This window comes from Trachurus trachurus (genome assembly GCF_905171665.1).
Source record: "Trachurus trachurus genome assembly, chromosome: 16".
Classification (NCBI taxonomy): domain Eukaryota; kingdom Metazoa; phylum Chordata; class Actinopteri; order Carangiformes; family Carangidae; genus Trachurus; species Trachurus trachurus.
In genome coordinates, this window is record NC_139902.1 from 2,310,932 (window position 1) to 2,330,502 (window position 19,571).

At 43.2% G+C, this 19,571-nt stretch overlaps 1 protein-coding gene across 1 annotated transcript in view; it reads left to right on the forward strand.

Annotated features, from left to right (window-relative positions):
* The window catches only part of cep162 (centrosomal protein 162), a gene marked incomplete at its 3' end in the record, with an annotated part of 29,301 nt that extends 23,304 nt beyond the window's left edge, over positions 1-5,997 (forward strand). The window contains 6 exon segments of the mRNA XM_083989488.1: positions 323-635; positions 1,643-1,775; positions 2,041-2,182; positions 2,264-2,362; positions 4,326-4,460; positions 5,821-5,997. Of these exon segments, the coding sequence (XP_083845614.1) occupies positions 323-635; positions 1,643-1,775; positions 2,041-2,182; positions 2,264-2,362; positions 4,326-4,460; positions 5,821-5,997 (999 nt within the window).
* Positions 5,998-19,571: the final 13,574 nt, after the last annotated feature.

Consider the following 19,571-nt stretch of genomic DNA (forward strand, 5'->3'; position numbering starts at 1 on the left):
AGGGAAGGAGAGTTTTCTAGTTTGTGTGTTTTCTATTTTTCTATGTAATGTTTAGTGACTGCTCAGTAGTGTTTTTAATTTTGATTGACTCAGGGCACGATTTAACAACAGAGTTCAGTTTTGAGAACAGATTGAACTGTTTTGAGGTGAAAGTTTGGTTTTGTAAGAAGAGTCTGAGGTTTTGTGAATGAAGCTTGAAAATTGGGGTTTGTGTTCACAGTTTAGAGAAAAGGAGAGCAGCTTTAAAGAAATGTGTCTTAGCAATCGAGAAAAAGTAATCACCTTGACCTCCGCCCGCCCCTCCTCCTCCCCCCTCTTGCAGCCCCAGCCCAGTCCAGGCCGGCACCAGCGCCAGGCGGAGGAAGCCTTCGGCGTCCGGATCGAGCGCCTCAACCAGGAGCTCGCCACCAAAACACGAAGCATCCAGGAGCTGAGCCGCACTGTGGAGAGACTGCAGAGGGAGAGGAGGAGCATGCTGTCTGTCCCCAGCCCACGACCTGAGTCCCACTCCGCAGAGACCAGGAGACAGACAGGACCAACCAAGAGCCTCTGTGCTGCTGCTGCTAAACATACATGTGGAGAGGAAGCTCCAGCTGCTCAGTATGAGAAGACCTACCAGCCCACTGTCTTCACAGGTGGGAACCAGAATGAGAACCAGAATAACTTTATTGATACATGGAGGGAAATTGTTTGGTTACAAACTCCTGATTGAAAAGTGAAACGTTGTATGAATAAGAGTTAGAGGATAGAGGTAAGTAACATTTTCCAAAATAAATAGGATGAGATAAAATAAAATAGAATACAAATATAAAAATACTACAATACCCACCCCTAAGAATATATACATATACCCGATAGCAGAAAAAAATGAATGAATCGTTAATCAGTTTAGTTATTATTACCAAAGGACGTAACTCTAAACCCACTAATCCAGTGCACTTACGCCCACACACATTTTTAGGTTCCGTTCCATGAGAACCTCTGGTCCTTTTGACACTGAGAAATGTATTGTGGGTAAGATAGCAAATGGCTGATATCACATGTAAGCCAGATAGATCAACCAGACAGAACACAAAGGCTGGTTTTAGTACCATGTGTCTCCATGCAGTAAAAAACTTGCCTATTTCCATTGTTGACCATAAATTCATGGAGTCTGGCTACAGCCAGATAGAATGTGACAGTGTAGAGTCCAGAGGGGAACTACACTGTCGTAAGGATGGTGAGGAAGGGCATGCCATACAAAGTCATTGAGCTCTATCACAGTAGCTTTATGGATTTCCATATTCATTTATGAAAGTCCACATTCATTGCATTTACATGCACACTTTACTCTGCATTCCACGCTATGAAATAGTAACGTGTACGACACATGAAGCAAATACTACTACTACTACAACTACTTTTGAAATCACTCCACAAGCTGCCGTTTCTGAAATGTAATTCCGGCTATTAGGGGTGTGATGAGATCTCGTGCCACGAGATCTCGCGAGATTTAACAATATTTCTCGTCGCGTTAAAAATCTGGCAACAGGTGAATTTGCTAAAATGTTGAAATATCCCTTCAAAACCATGAGAGCATCCTCTCACAGTGAGTTGAGTCTGTTTACCACCTGACCTGTGTAATGTTGCATCCTGGGAACAGGGAGTCACATCTCGGAGGTGCAGCAGGAGAAGGAGGCTCTGCGGCAGCGTCTGGAGCAGCTGCAGCTGCACACCGACCAGGAGAAGGAGGCTCTGAAGGCTGAAGCTGCACAGGCCAAGGAGGAGCTGAGCAGGTGTGTGTGTGTCTGTGTGTGTCTGTGTGTGTGTGTGTGTGTGTGTGTGTGTGTGTGTGTGTGTGTGTGTGTGTGTGTGTGTGTGTGTGTGTGTGTGTGTGTGTGTGTGTGTGTGTGTGTGTGTGTGTGTGTGTGTGTGTGTGTGTGTGTGTGTGTGTGTGTGTGTGTGTGTGTGTGTGTGTGTGTGTGTGTGTGTGTGTGTGAGCTCAACAACACACCTTCTCATCGGTGAGTGTGAATCACATGACGCGATGTGACGTTCCAGGCTGAAGGAGCGCTGTGACGAGAGGCTGGCCTCCATGGAGACGGAGCAGCGCAGGGCGATGGAGCAGCTGTGTGCCGGCCACGCTCTGGAACACTCCTCCTCTAAAGCTGCTCAACAGGCCAATCAGATCAACAGCCTGGAGGTGAAGGCTCAGCAACCCACCAGCCTCATGTGGTCAGGACGTCCTGCTACTTTGAACTCAGTGTTAATTGTTTGTCTGCAGGTCATGGTGAAACATCTGCAAGAGCAAATGAAGGAGCTGCAGGGAGTCAAAGACGCTCTGAAAATATCCAGGACCCGAGAGAGCGCCCTGCAGACGCAGGTGAGGAGCACCTTAGAATTTCTCATTTTGTTTGTTTGACACTTTCTCACCTCCACTCACTCACCTTGATACAGTCCTGCATCATGTCAGTCAGTGGGTTCACATGGAGACTTTCTGATTGAATCCATTCTGAATCAGTCTTTCAGGTTAACTGTTTACAAGTGATATGATCTAATCCAATTGGGTGGTTACAGGTGCCACTGCATTTATTCAGAACAGACGTTTTACAGCCTTGTGATACGCGCTGAGTGTTCTTAAAGGGATAGTTCAACATTTTGACAAATTGGCCCATTGCCATAATCCCTATAGTCATAGCAGTAGGTTCATTACCTTTATTTGTTGGGATTTCTTGGTTTCCCTCATCAAACTCATCAAATACACAATCCAACAACTCCAAAATGCTCTGGTGGACAAGTTGTGACCTGCACATTCACCACGCTATGAGATAATAACACAACGTTACCAGACAGAGTTGTTTTAGAGGGAAATTCAGAGACTGCTTGATGAAAAACTGTCCCTGAAGGCAACGCGCATCAGCGGTTTTGCATGAATTTCCCTCTAAAACAACTCTGTCGGTAACGTTCTGTTATTATCTCATAGTGTGGTGAATGTGCAGGTCACAACTTGACCGCCAGAGCGTTGTGGAGTTGTTGGATTGTGTATTTGATGAGTTCGATGAGGGAAACCAAGAAATCCCATGAGTCTCCATAGCGTAGCTCTGAGCAGCTCACGGCTCTGCTCCGCCGTTCTAAAAACAGCTTGCACCGACAATTAAAGGTAACAAACCTACTGCTATGACTATAGGGATTATGGCAATGGGCCAATTTGCCAAAAATGTTGAACTATCACTTTAACGGGCCGGTCTGACCTGAACAACCCGGCGAGAAATTATATAGAAATGACTCGGGTCATTTTTCCTCTTTTTTGGGGGCGAGTCCGACCAGGTTCAGGCTGAGAATAAAAGCTAGTGAGCCGTGTTGAGTCGGACCTTCAACATCCACTGGTCCGGTCCAGCCGGATTTTAATTGTTACGCCCGTTGGGAACTCTAGAGATCAAAACATCCTCTGATTAAGACAGTAGTTGTCTTTGTTTGACACTTTGATTCAAACTTTGAAAGTGAAGAAATGTCACCACGCATGGACATTGAGCAGAAAGAACGTGACCAGACAACATTCTGTTTCACCGTTTACATGATATAATTTTCATTTATTTCTGTTAAAGAAAAGGTTATTCCACCTCTCTGGCCTGTTTATTCTGATTGAGCTGTTTATATGGAGCATTTTCATTCGGTTTCAACATCTAAACCGATTCTAATGGGAACATTTGGCTCCATGTAAACCCAGCTAGTGTTTTAGCCAGTCACTTGAAATTTTCTTCAAATGTGTATGAAAGAGCAAGACCATAAAGAAACACACCCACACATAGATGGATCTACATATATGTTTATCTTTATATATTATAATGTTTATCATTTTCTTTTCCTCATTTACAGCAGTTTTTTTTATTCTTTGAATTTTTCAGACACACTTTTTACAACTCCTTTCACTGAGCTCACACTCAAAGATCTAAAATAGATCTCAGACAAAATAGATGTGAAATGTTCCACCGCTGCAGAATGAACCAATGAATTGACACATCTCAAAATCAAATACCACTTTATTCTAGTAAACCTCTGGATAAAGTTACTATTGTGTCTGAACATTTTTCTGTTCAAGTGTATGATAACATGTCAGATGTTTGTCATTGACCTTTAAGTGAATACATGCAGTGTTTCCTGCATACATTGTGTTTCCTCTGAATGCAGCAGAGAAGTGAACTCCTCCTCTGCTCCTCATTACATCTACTCCATCAAGTCACTGTGTAACTGTTGCATTATTGATGTTTTGATTTGAACTGGGATGAAATGTTGTGCATAGTGGTTTGGTGTGATTGTAAGTTAACAATCTGTGATGTTTCCCTCAGCTGAGCAGGCTGCTGGAGGAGCTGAAGGAAGCTAAAGAAGCTCAGAGTCCAGAGGTGAAGCTCCTCTGCAGCCTGGAGAAGAAGGTGGTCAACATGGAGCTCCGACACCAGCACAGAGAGAAGGAGCTGGTGCAGGTACACAAGCTGCAGCAGACATGTTCACTTCAGTTCAACTAACACGGCCAATCATATTGAATGTGTTGCCATTTCCACTACTGAACCCCCCTCCTGCCCTGAACCCACCAACACACACATCCCCCAATGGGACAGATGTTTTCTTCTTTTTAATTGACTTTTTATTGACATTCAGTAACAAATGTAATGTGTACATCTGCTTCAGTTGTTGGTCACAGTGTGTCTGCCTCAGGGCCGTTGTATAGGAGAGAAAGGTGATGATAATTCTAGGGGCCCAGCGCTCAGTAGGGCCCATAAAAAAAACCCTATAGTCTAATCTTTGTATGACTGAATTATTCTGCTTAGACCCTGACTAATACTCATAGTAATGCTGCATTAGCATCAAAACAAAGTAGGCTAAATAAAAAATTATAATACATTAGTAGTCTAAGAAAAAAAGTGGAAAAGTCAGGGGCCCACTTTAGTATTCTTTCAGGGGGCCCAGAATTCCTAGCAACGGCCCTGGTCTGCCTGAATGTCCTTTTTTCTAGGACAAAATAAAGAACAAAAAGTAAGAAAAACATGACATGAACATTAACACATAGGGAGTGCAATGTTGTTATTATACATCTACACCTAACACCCAACAGGGCATGTATGGCAAACAAACACTGCATGTCTCTCATCAGGCAGGTTTCCAGAATGCCAAGTAGCCAACTCATTTCAATGTGACAATTGCCAATGTGAACCGGTGTCAAAAAGGAAAAAAAAAAAAAAATTGATCACGTTTTTTGGGTCAGCCCTAGTATTTAGTTTGATGAGGAAAATGTGGAAATACCATATGCCTCCATTGCGTTAGCTGAGCAGCTCGCGTCTCTGCCCAGCCAATCTAAAAACAGCTTGCACGGACAATTAAAGGTAATGAAACTACTCCTACTATCACTATAGGGATTATGGCAATGGGCCAATTTGCCAAGATGTTGACATATCCCTTTAAAGTTGGGCTGTCCTGTGAAAGCTATTTTTCATATCTTTTTGGCCATGTTTCAGGTACGAGTTCAAAATATAAAGTTTTACTTTCCAGAGGCAAGTGAGATTTCTTCTATTGAAATATGTACTGTAGGGAGGGTTTTTTAATGAACCGTTCCATCTCTATTGTTTAACAAAATCAGCAGTTACACCGACACAACACAGCAGCAACACATCATATTGTAGATTGTGAAGGACAGTGTCACTTGATTGAAGCCCTCCTCCTCTTTATAAACACACATCCTATTTAACTGCCACGCAGCCGTTCACAGTGTTTGTCTGCTAGACCAAACATTTGCAGAGCCTCAACACTGGCTAACCTCGTTACAACCGCCCCTCCCTCTGCCTGCAGGTGATTGGTGGATCGTGGCAGAAGCTGGAGGCCAATCAACAGTCAGAGGTAGAGCGCTGGAAGCACCTGGCTCAGGACAAGAGCAGAGAGCTGGAGGCTTTCCGTCTGGAGCTGGACTCCATCCTGGACATCCTGAGACACCTCCAGAGACAGGGAGTGGTGTTAGCCCCCTCCTGACCCCCCCCCCCTGCCTTGTCACAGCCCCCTCTAACACCAGCAATATGTCATGTTTACATTGTGAACAGGTACCAGGGTTTGGTCAGAAAAAACTTTTAATACCTGTCTCTTTTTCGCTGCTTTTATTTTTATTTTTATTGTCATTTTTGTAAGTTATTTAATGTGAAGTGAAAATAAATGTTGTATAAAGTCTTGTCTAACAGCGGCTCAGTTGCTTCTTTCACACATGACTGTGGAAATTGTGCTATTTTTCAAGATTCAAGATGTTTATTGTCATTCACAGTAAAACAGACGTTAAAAACGATGCAATGAAATTCTTACTTGCATGCTTCCCTTCACATTACAAAGGAGGGATAATATAGGATCAATAAATAAATAAAAGAGACCAAGACATTGAACTTAAGCATTATAAACCTGAGTTAAGAAATTAAGTGCACAGTGCAGGAGTACACATTGCAACAGTCAGCGTGTGAGGCTGCATGGACAGTGTGTTAGGAGTTGCTCTCTCTACACATCCCACATCAATAACAGCGTTTTTCCACCTCCGCAATATCTCCAGACTCCGCCCCTCCCTCACCAAGCACTCCACCGAAATCCTCATACCTGTTTTTTGTTTTGTTTCTTACATGTAAGGTGACCTTGGGTTTTAGAAAGGTGCCAACAAACAAAATGTATTTATTTATTTATTTTTTTCAGTTAAACATTATAATGGTGCGATTACCTAGTGCTGCAGCAAAATGAAGGAATAAAAGCAGCAGGCTTCACACGCGTCAAGTAGAAGGAAAAAAATGAAAGGATTTCAATCAATTATGAGAAAAAGAGCTGTTTGACAGAGAAGCCAGAAGGAAGGAACATCAAGTTTTTAAGTAGCTGAGAGTTAAAAAAATTCCGGTCTGGTACACGACATGTCCAACTCCTGACAGAAAGCAAATATAGCCTACGATCATCACATCATGAAATGATACAGATACACACATAAATAAATCACACAGTTTAAGGTGTTAATGGCATAAAATGGTTAACAAAGGCTTCACACCTATCAATTCTGATCAGTACTCATCAATATTGAGTCTGCAGACTGTGCATCTGTAGCTTCAGTAGCGTCCTCTTGTCTTCATCCATTGTCCATCAGCTCCTTCACCTCCATCTTCTTTCTGGTCCAAAGTCAGATTCTTTCAATCATCACAAATCGATCAACAGACCAATCAGACTGATTGATCAGCCACCAGAGGAGTTGGATCAGTGGAGCTGCTCCTGTTCCTCATCTCCACTGTTTCAGCTCTGACCAGAGTTCTCCCTGTAGACGAAACAGAAGACAGTAAGACAGAGACAAACAACCAGAGACAAACAAACAACCAGAGACAAACAAACAACTCTGACCTTTGACCCAGAGAAACATTGCTGTCCTTCTCAGTAAGTGTCCTTCCTTGTTGTAGACTCTGCAGACGTATCTTCCTGTGTCTGTCCCTGTGGGCTGTTTCAGGGTCAGACTGAGGTCTCCGGTCCTCAGCAGGTCTTCATTCATCTCTGTTCGACCTCTGTAAACCTGGTGCTGTTCTTCAGAACCGGTCTCGTACACATGGACCTTCATCTTCCTGTTGAATCCGTACCACCACTCCACTTTGGCGTCTTCAGACAGGTCACCTCTGGTCTTGAAGAGCAGCTGGACCGACTCCGCCCCCTCCTCCACCTGTTGGACTGAGAGACAGCAAATCACATGATGATGTCATCAGACAGCAGCAGCAGGTTTTAATCTCTTTACTGAAGGATCACCGAGCTGTAGAGGAACCTGAAGGACAGAACCAGACCAGATATTAAAGGTGTTGGACATGATCAGAGTTTTGTTTTGTCTCCTCTATCTTTTCTCTGTCACGTTGACATGTGGATGAAAACTGTCCACTGAAGAGAAGAAGAAGACTTCTCCTGTGTCTCACACTATGGGGCTGGGCGATATGGAAAAAAATGTTATCACGATATATTTTTCGATCTCGATTCTTATCACAATATGTAGTTTTTGCAGATGCTGCCAGTGTGAGGGACATCCTGAAGCTTGAAGAAACAAGAGATTCACTGAAACTTTATAATAAAGTTTAATAACGTAAAAAAAAAAAAAAAAACCTTCTAATAAGGAGTACAAAATGTTTTTGTTAAAGGGATATGTCAACATTTTTTTTTTTTTTTTACGTGTCTTGCCTCACTCCCGAGTCCATGACCAGCAGATAGACACCATCCTTTCGACTGTGCGTGCAGTAACAAGGGAGATAGAGCCGTATCGCCTGTAATTAGCTTTGCTCAAACGCTATCGGTAGTGTTAGCCTGCCTCCACCTAAAGTCATCAGAGACACTCTTCAGCAACTCTAAACAAAAAGATTTTGGTTTGAGCTAGCTACATCGAGGGTAGGTTAGCTTCCTATTTCAAAGTAAAAGCACAAATTCTGTCGTCATGGTTTTCTGTATGTAAAGGGCAACGGGTGTTTTATTTTGTGAAAGTAACCGGAAGTGCGTTGGTCACAACGGCTAGCTTGAGTAGCGCCGAATTCGGCCGAACAAAATTGTAAACAGCTGGTATTTAGACAAATTAACGACACACTGCTGATCTAAGCGGCTACTTTCTCACCTAAAATTTTTTTGAAATGTTGATAAAGTGATATATTTATAGAGTTTAGAGCTAAAATGAAATCAGCTTCTGACTGCTGATTTCGGGTCGGGTAGGAGGCAGGCTAACACTACCTATATTTGCTCATCGGCTCCAAATCCACCCTCACCAAATCACAACACACCCCAGCTCCACCCATAATCATCGATGGATTCCCTGTACCCTTCTCCTCCCAAGTCAAGAGCCTCGGCGTCATCCTGGACAACACCCATATTCAAAACATCACCCGGACTGCATTCTTCCACCTCCGCAACATCTCCAGACTCCGCCCATCACTGACCCAATCCAGCACTGAAATCCTGGTTCACTCATTTGTCACATCTCGCATCGACTACTGCAACGCCCTCCTCACCGGACTCGCCACCAAACTCATCAACAGACTGCAGATCATCCAGAACTCAGCCGCCCGGATCATCACCCGCACCAAATCAACTGACCACATCACCCCTGTTCTCATCCAACTACACTGCCTCCCAGTACATTACTGCATCCAATATAAAATCCTACTCTTCACCTACAAAGCTCTCCACAACCTAGCCCCCACTTACCTCTGCAACCTCCTCCAAGAATACACTCCCTCCCGCTCCCTCCGCTCCACCTCTGCTGGACTACTACCTATGCCCACATCACGCCTCAGTACCATGGGTGCCCCATCATTCAGCTGTTCAGCACCCAGGCTTTGGAACTCCCTCCCCCCACACATAAGACAGTCAGACTCCATCACAACCTTCAAGTCACAACTCAAAACTCACCTGTTCAAACTTGCACACAACTTATAACTGGTCACTGTCTTGATTGTTTGTTTTGTTCTGTGTCTTGTTTTTAATGTTGTTAAGATTTTATGCTCTGTAAGGTGACCTTGGGTGTCAAGAAAGGTGCCTCTAAATTAAATGTATTATTATTATTATTATTATACACTTCCAGCGTTTGAGCTAAGCTAATTACGGGCGATACGGCTCTATCTCCCTTGTTTATGCACGCACAGTCGACTTGAGGCAAGGCAAGGCAAGGCAATTTTATTTGTATAGCCCGTTTTTACAGTTTGTCTCAAAGGGCTTTACATGGCATCGTAGCAACATCCTCTGCCCTTAGACCCTCACATCGACTGAGGAAAAACTCCATGGAAACCCTTTTAACAGGGAAAAACAGGAGAAACCTCAGGGTGAGCAACAGAGGAGGGATCCCTCACCCAGGACGGACAGACGTGCAATAGATGTTGTTACAGACAATAGATGTTGTTACAGACTTGAGATGATGTCTATCTGCTTGTTATGGACTTGGGAGTGAGGCAAGACACGAAAAAAAGTGTTGGCGTATCCCTTTAAGGTCTTCATGCAGACAAAGGACTCACAAAGTCACTTCCACATTGTATGAATCTTTCGATTTCCAAGAGAGCAGCAGGGCCCACAACTGGCAAAAGAAAATTCACTCTCATATTTTTAAGTATTTTTGCCTTTAATTCACAGGAAGGTGGAGAGAGATTGGGGGAATGACACACAGTACAGATTGACATAGTCAGGAATCGATCCAGTGATCACTGCATTGGGTATTGCCAATATGAGACATGCTCTTAACCACTCGACCACCAAGCACCCCCATATTGATTAATGTTGAACACTATTGATCAGGATCAGTGGCTGGTTTGATCAGAGGAACAGATGGACAGAGAGGACAGAGTGAGGACGTCACAGCAGAGACAGTTGGACAGGAAGTCCTCACAGTAAACAGGAGACAACCTGTTTGACACCATTTAACTCTACAGGAAACAGGAAATCAAATAAACAGGTGGATAAACAAATAACACAATTTATGAAAGATTTTCACAATAAAAGCTCTGTAGTGTTGTGCACACACACACACACACACACAAACATCTTACCTCTTCCAAACCAGGTGACACCAAGAACAACAGTCAGTAGAGTCATGAGAGTATGGAAAAGGATGACTTCATCTGTCAGAAAGTACTCTTCTGTGGATGAGACGAACAGAAAAAACTTTATTTTAATGTTTGTTCTGTAGCTTTCAATGATTTTTAAAATATGTTAGTATGTTGGATGTTGTTTATGCAATGCAATTTTTGATTACAAATGGGTTCCCACTGACTATACACGTATATGTATGTGATTGTGTGTTTATCTTAGCCCAATTTTGGTAGTCGAATAATAGTGTATGATGTTATTGTCTACATTTAAAAACATTTTCTACGTTTAAAAATTGTTAAACTTCTCCACTGTTCAAACACACAGTGAGACAGCTTCTAGCTGAAGGATGTGCCCCTCACCTTCAGGCTTGTCCCCTTTCACGTTTCTCTATCGATGTGAGTGTTCCATTGTTCTGAAGAAGACCACACGGTCGAAAACGTTTGTGTGCAATTAAACTGTGTTATTAGAGTGTGCGGGCATACCCTCTTTTTTTCTATGACATTTCTTATTGCCCTGCACCTCAAGACAGCCTGATGTGCGTATAAAAACCCTTGCTTTTATTTTCAGAAACAACTACGTAACCTTTACATGACCTCTGTGACCCTGGTCCAAAGTCCAACCAGATCTGACCTCAGACCTGTATCTACAGCTCTGACTTTTGACCTCTGACCTGTATCCTGTGTGTACTGTAGGTGTTGGTATGTGTTGCTGACCTTTGACCTTCAGCTGTATGTTTCTCAATGTTCGTTCACGTCCAAACACTGAGATGATGCAGGCGTAGTTTCCGCTGTCATAGACGTGGAGCTTCCTCAGAGTGAGACTGAGGTCTCCAGTGGTCAAAGCGTCAGTCTTCATGGACGTTCTGCTCCGGTAAACCTGGTTCTGGTCTATGAGGTCATCACCCAGCTGGTGTCTCTGGTGGACGGTTGAAGGACGGATGTCGTTGCGTCTCCACGTCACTGTGGGGTTTCTGGGTAAACGAGAGTCCTCACAGGGCAGAAGGACCGACCACCTGCTGGAGACCTCCACAGTGTCTCCATGCCAGGACACTGAGGACAAAGACAGGAACATAGATCAGTGATGTCCTCACATCAGAGGAGATCTCCACACAGAAGATGAATATAAGACCACTGTTAATTTATATTTAAACGGTGCTCCACTTTAAGACTTGTCTGATACTAAACACATGAACTGCCCTCTGTGGAGCTCTCTACAGCTGAACTGTAAGGCTACATTAGAAGAGGTTTTTGACCATTGAAAGAGAAGTCGTCCGACCTGTCTGAATGATGTGGCTATCCGGTGAGTTAGCTGCTTATAACCATGGTAAATTAGCACTCTGGTTGTTTATAACTTTGAGATTTGTGGATTATTTATGTTTAAAAAAAAACAGTCAGGATGAGCTCATAACCAGTTGGCATTACAAACAGTATGTTTATTTATGTCATTCCCCCTCTCTCTGCCTCCCCCTTTCCTGTCTCTCTCTACTGTGTGCTATAAATAAAGGCATAAAAAAAAAATATATATATATATATATATATATATATATATATATAAATAATGGTCAGCAAACTTGCGCAAAAACGGTCAATGTTATGTGATTAATGCATTGTGTGAATGTGTTCTTTGTAAGCTATTTTATTAAGTTTGGTATATGACACTAAGTTCGTGGCTTACAGGGGCTGTGTGGAGCAGAGGGACACACAAACACACACACATTACACACCCTGTGTGTTCTTAAACCCTTTATAAAGAAGGACATTATAAACAACAGCAGCAGACGCGAACAGGAGAACCAGGAGAGCCAACTGAACCAGCAGAACCTCGGACCAGCCTTGATGATGTGCTGTAGGCGACACAATTAACAACATGAGATTGAAACATTAATAAACAATAAAACAACACATTTGATCAATTCATAACCTCTGACAAACATATACTAACCCCCTGTCTTCTTCATTTCTCTATATTTTCTGAGACCAACAAAAACACCAAAACCCAGGAGAGCCAGGGACATCAGGAGACTCAGCAGAACCAGTAGAACAATGATCCAGACTGGATGAGGTTCTGTAATTGACATAAACAACATGTTAGTGTTGTTGTCAGTCGACAGTGAAGTGAGTTCCTCCACACTGCAAAAACTCAAATATCTTACCAAGAATATTTGTCTTATTTCTAGTCAAAATGTCATTTCTAGACAAGACAAATATATAAAATAAGATTCATCTAGGGCTGACCCGATTATCGAAGCTTTGCGGACATAAAATCGAAATTAAACGAAGCTTTGACGGCTGGGGGGGTGCGCGATCGTAACGTCTGAGCGGGGGGGGGGGGGTCGTAGCGGAAATAATGAAAGTAATGGCAAACACTGCATATCTCCAAAATCAGGCAGGTTTCCAGGATGCCAAGTCACCTACTCATTTTAATGTAACAATTGCTGATGAGAACCAGTGTCAAACAGGAAAAAAGGAAGAAAAAAAAAGAAAAAACTATCGATCACTGACTTCATGATCGATTACCATGGCAACGAATGAAGCTTCGAAGCTTTTTTTTGGGTCAGCCCTAGACTCATCACATAAAAAGTATCTTGTTTTTAGACACTTTTTACTTCTTTCAATCATATTTTCACTTGAAATAAGTAGAAAAATCTGATAGTGGAGCAAGTTTTTCTTTCTTATTACAAGCACAAAAAAAACTGGCAGATTTTTCTACTTATTTCAAGTGAAAATTTGTTTGAAACAAGTGAAAATTATCTAAAAACAAGTAAATTTTTAGGTGATGGGTTTTAAGAGATTAGTTTGGACTAGAAATTAGACATTTTGACAAGAAATAAGACAAATGTTCTTGGAAAGATTTTGAGTTTTTACAGTGAATCAGCATGAATGATCCAAACAGAGACTCAAAGCCTTGGTCATGTGTCAGAGGATGAGGCTCATCATACAGTCACTGTGAAGCTCATCACTCTGCACACACACCACAGGTTCACTGCACACTGACTCGGACAGCTGCTCTGACTGGACTCAAGTCGTCCTCAGCTTCCTGTACTGTCGTCATAGTAACCAGACAGAGACCTGATGTTGGTTCTGATGAGTGGTCGTCTACAGAGCTGCTCCTCCACATGACCTCAAGGAGGAGGGACACACACACACACACACACACACACACACACACACACACACACACACACACACACACACACACACACACACATACACACACATATACATACCCGCTGGGTCCTCCATCCCTTTACCATAAAGGATAAAGCCAAAAGCAACAGTAGCAGCTCCGGCCACAGAAAACAGGAGAACCATGAGAATAAGAGGAACCATGATCCAGACTTGAAGACGTTCTGTAGTCAACACAAACAAGAACATGAGATTCTCATATTGATAAATAATAAAACATTAAAACACAATTTCTGATCAATTCACAGCCGAGTTCAACTCTACTCTGACCTCTGACCTCAATCTACAGCTCTGATCACAATGGGCTCTATTTTCGTAAACTAGCGCAGGCGCAGCGGATCTGCCCTGCGCTTCGCCTTCGCTTCGCCAACGGGGAGTGTCCAGGAGCAGTTTGCAATTTTCCTGCGAAGCGCAGCGGGGCGCATCCCGCCTACTTCCCTCCCACCGGCGCAAGTGGCATAGAGGGAGGAGAGAAGGCGTGGAGTGGATTTAACACAGCCGAGTCAGATCTTCACCAATCAAATGAGCTCCTCTCCTCGCCTTTAAATCCGCCGCGCGCGAGGTGCAAATTTGATTTCACCGTGGAAGAGGGAGGCAATTGACTGCCCAGCGCGCAGTGCGCACACGTCACCAAGACCTCACAGGCAGGTTTCCACAGTTCCAGGCACATTTAGATGCAATTAATAATCACAATAACCCCTATTTATTGTAACTATCTGAATCAGCACATACACGTATATCTATATCGATTGTCCCGTCACACTGATGACAGATCAAAGGCTGTCGGCATGCGTTATGGAAACTCAGCCTGACTGAATTAACACAGATGAAACCAGGGAGGGACTGGGACAGACGTGGATGTCCCAAGAGCGGGACAGTGAGGATGGATTACTGCATGTCGCTGCTGTGTTGACACTACACACTGTGCCTTGCGATGATCCGCTATATTTATTTATTTACTTATTGATATATTAGCGGGCGAGCGGCCGCATCGTCACACGACCATAACAAATAAAACTGAAAACAAATAAACTATCATTTTTCACAGCAAGTGAGACGGGAGGAAACTGATGTTCTGGTCCGGTCCAAGCTCGCAGTGTCCGAATATATGGTCGCGCGAACAGACCTCACGGGCTGATGATGCAAAAGTAGTCTGGGAGGGAGGAGGTTATGATGTTATCCAGGTTTGCTCTGACATATTGATAGCTGTTGCCCAGTAAAAAAAAAAAAAAAAAAACACACACCCCTTTTCCATTAATAAAGACACTCATATTTAGCAACCTATATTTAAACCCGTGCGCACAGATCACAACATAAACAAACAGCTGTGCGTAAAGGAGGCATCACGGAGTGTCTCTCTTTTTCTTTTTTCTTTAGAATTTACCTGAGAGGGGAGATGTGAATATCTGCTCACTATCTGATGCCGAGGCTGATTGTGGTTTTCTGTGAAAGATGATAGTTTATTTGTTTTCAGTTTTATTTGTTATGGTCGCGTGACGATGCAGCCGCTCCGCTAACAAATCAATAAGTAAATAAATAAATATAGCGGATCATCACAAGGCACAGTGTGTAGTGTCAACACTAGGGATGGGTATCGAAAACCGGTTCCTCTTCGGAACCGGTTCCAGCTTGGATCAATTCTTGGAATCGTGTGCGTGTCTGCTTTAACGATTCCCTTATCGATTCCGTTTGGTTCAGAAACTCGCGCATTAATTGATTAATTACGTGACGTTACGTTAAAACCAATCATCATTATAAATGGGGGTGCTTAGTGTTTATATCCACATGTCACCGTTTGTTCTCACAAAATAAAGTTAGTGGCGTGTCTGCGTGGAGCGGAGCTGCTGACAGATGCAGCTGACAGTGACGTTTCCTCATCACTAAACCTGTGAGCCACCATCCGGTCCTCCCTCCCTCACGTCCTGAGGACAGGACAACGTCTCCTGAACAGGCTACATGTCTAATCTTTCTGTTTTACTCTCTTTATTATAACCACTTCCTTTCAGGTTTTGCTCGTAGCCACGTGAAACGGTGCGCCCTGTGTCTTTTCTCTCGCGCTCTCTCTCTCTCTTTCGCTCGCTCGCTCGCTCACTCCGCATAAAAACAAACGTTATGAAAACAATAACTAGTGAGAAGAATACAGATGCATAAAAACCATGTAATGGAAACATTGTTAAATTCCTCCTGTGAGCACAGCTGCCCCACAGCCACAGTGGTCTAGTGTTAACCTGTCCAGGCAGGTCGGTCCTGTCTACTTTTTTAATGTTAGAGCCATTAATGCAGTGTTTTCAACCTTGGGGTTGGGACCCCATGTGGGGTCGCCTGGAATTCAAATGGGATCGCCTTAAATGTCTAGTAATTGATTAAAAACATTTTTTAAATAAACTAATTATTTTTCACAATCTTAAACAACTATATTCTTTATACATTCCACTTTCTTGAATATAAATCAAGATCAAATAAAATGCAGCATATACAAATATCTGAGCTTGCTCATCTTGAATGAGGGTCACCAGAAATTTGTGATGTCAAAAGGGGTCATGAGCCAAAAAAGGTTGGGAACCACTGCATTAATGCAAACAAACCCATTTCTCTTTTATTCCCTCACCCAATGAGAATCGATAAGAGAATCGATAAGGAATCGAATCGATAAGCAATATCGATAATGGAATCGGAATTGCTAAATTCTTATCAATACCCATCCCTAGTCAACACAGCAGCGACATGCAGTCATCCACCCTCATTGTCCCGCTCTTGGGACATCCACGGCTGCTTTTTTGTCCAGTCCTGCATCTAAATGTGCCTGGAACTGTGGAAACCTGCCTGTGAGGTCTTGGTGACGTGTGCGCACTGCGAGCTCGGCAGTCAAATTGCCACTGCCTTGCGCTGAGAGTAGACCAGCTTGGAGCTGGCGAGCTTTCGGCGCACTCTCGGCGCGGTCTATTGGCATCAAATTGTCACTGCGCCAACGTGAATCTGTCGACACCTCCCCCTGCTGCGCGACCACTCCCATCTCAGCGCACAGCAGTCTGCCAATTTATCAAATCCGCTGCGCACGTTGTTGCACTGGAGGAAAATACCACTGCGCCGGCTGCGCCAGGGTTCGCCTCGCTGCGCCCCCCTGAGTTGTGCCACGAAAATAGAGCCCATTGACTTAAATTAATTTTCTGGACATTTCAATGTGCCAACAACATGAGCTACACACACACACACACACACACACACACACACACACACACACACACACACACACACACACACACACACACACACACACACACACACACACACACACACACACTCCCTACCTCCTTCGTCCTTCTTCCCTTCATACATGTTGTAAATCACAGCAAGAGCAAAAAACACTAAGTGCATTAGACCAGTCATACCAATGACATTGTAGGTCGTGTTTAGAGGACGTTCTGTAATCGACACAAACAACAACATGAGATTAAAACATCACTATAAACAATAATGTGAAACATTAAAACACATTTCTGATGAGTCCATGACCTCTGACCTTTGACCCACAGTGTTACTTGACTCTGACTCTCCTCTTGCCCCCTCTCTCTGAGGATGCAGGTGTAGCTGCCACTGTCTCTGGTGGTGGGTCTCCTCAGAGTGAGGCTGAGGTCTCCGGTCCTCAGAGCGTCAGTCCTCATGGACGTCCGTCCTCTGTAGTCCTGGTTCTGGTCTTTGAGGTCGTCTCCGTCCGGCTGACGCTGGTGAACGGTTGAAGGACGAAGGTCGGAGCGGCTCCACACCACTGAAGCCTCGTCCAGGTAGAACGTATGAAAGCCACAGGGCAGCAGGACAGACTCCATCCCCTCATATGTCTCCACAGCTGAGGCATGCTGGGAAACTGAGGACACAGACAGAGGTGAGCCAGAAACCAGAAGATAATCAGACCCTCTGATGAAGATCCAGTGTTTGACCTGGAGCTGCAGTGAACCACCGACAGTCTCATCAACACAGACACACACACCACAGACCTGAGGAACCAATCCTGTCCACCTGTGGGGACGGGGGCGGAGCTACATACACCTGACAGCGTGTTAGTAAGAGTTACAGTTTTTTTTCGATTGCTTAAGCATTATTTTTGAAAACTGGGCCTGGTTTGTCAAAATACTACACACAATTAGCAGAATTAGCTAAATGAAACACTTTCACTTGTAAAAACTATACACTACTTTATAATATGGAAACACATGACTTAATTCAGTTTGAACCAGTTACACACTGTTGTGCTTAAAGGGATAGTTCAACATTTTGGCAAATTGGCCCATTGCCATAATCCCTATAGTCATAGCAGTAGGTTTGTTACCTTTAATTGTCGGTGCAAGCTATTTTTAGAACGGCGTGCTCAGAGCTACGCTACAGAGGCTGATGTAATTTCTTGGTTTCCCTCATCAGACTCATCAAATACACAATCCAACAACTCCACAACGCTCTGGTGGACAAGTTGTGACCTGCACATTCACCACACTATGAGATAATAACAGAACGTTACGAAAAAAGAGCCGTTTTCGAGGTAAATGCAGACACTGCTTGCTGAAAAACTGTCCCTGAAGGCAACGCGCATCAGCGGTTTTGCATGAATTTGCCTCTAAAACAACTCTGTTCTGTTATTATCTCATAGTGTGGTGAAGCTGGGGGCATGTCTGCTGCAGGCACTTAAGTCACACCCACTTGCGGAGCTTTGTCAAATTTCAACTTTTTATGAATGCAATTTTTATGAATGACAAATTTAAACAGGGTGCCTGCGTCTCTGTTTGGAGGAGCCGGAGAGCCACGTCATCAAAAACAGCTAATGTGATACCACACAGCACAATTAAAGTAACAGTCTAATGCAAATGTTACAAATACATCACAATGTAGAGATAATACAATACAAAATAATGTACAGAGGAAGCAAAAGCCACGTATAAGGCACCAGTTAAAAAAAACAAACAACACAAGTTAATTTCTTCATTGAGACAATAAGGCTCAATGGCGTTGAGTGTAAAAATCCAAAAGGCTTCTCTCTGCAGAAGCTTTCTGATGATGTTGCCACCTCATGACTCTGCCTAACGCAAATAGACTATCTCTCTCTCTCTCTGAAATGAGAAGCGGTACTGGAGGAGCGGGAGAGTTTCACACAGAACTTTCTGATGGTTGTAGGAGTCTTCCCATGTTTCTCCCTCTGCCACAGTAAAAAGGGAATGTTTACATTTTTTTAGACAAGGTCTCATGAACTATTCATTTCTTCTTTTTTTCCATTGAATGACTATTTGATTATTTGAAAATCATTGCCCATCCCTAAAACATAAAATAATCTTAAAAGCTGAGGAGTTGTCATGTTGAGAAACAAATATTAAAATTTCAGAAGTATTGACTATTTTCTTTGCAAACACAATAACTTTAATTACCACACATACACACAAAAAGTGCTGAAAACGACCTCCAAATGAGATCACATTAAAAAATGTGATAGGTTTCGATTACCAGCTATGGTCATATCTCCTTGATATCACACGGGGGAGTGATAGTGAAACCTGGGCCCAGTTGTTCAAAGGTAATCCGATCGGATTTTGGATAATGGATTGGATCAAATCTTGAAAATGGGTTGTTCAAAACCAAAAACGGATTCTGAGATCGGATTAGATCACGTAATCCAATCTTGGTTTTGATCTGGATAAAACCCTCAGTTTGTGTTGTTCAAAACTTTTCAGTAGGATCGGGATAACTTTGATCCAAAAAAACAGGATTATTCTGATCCCAGCCGTTGGGTGGATTCAGGGGGGATTTCAGGAACAAAATGCGATTTAAATT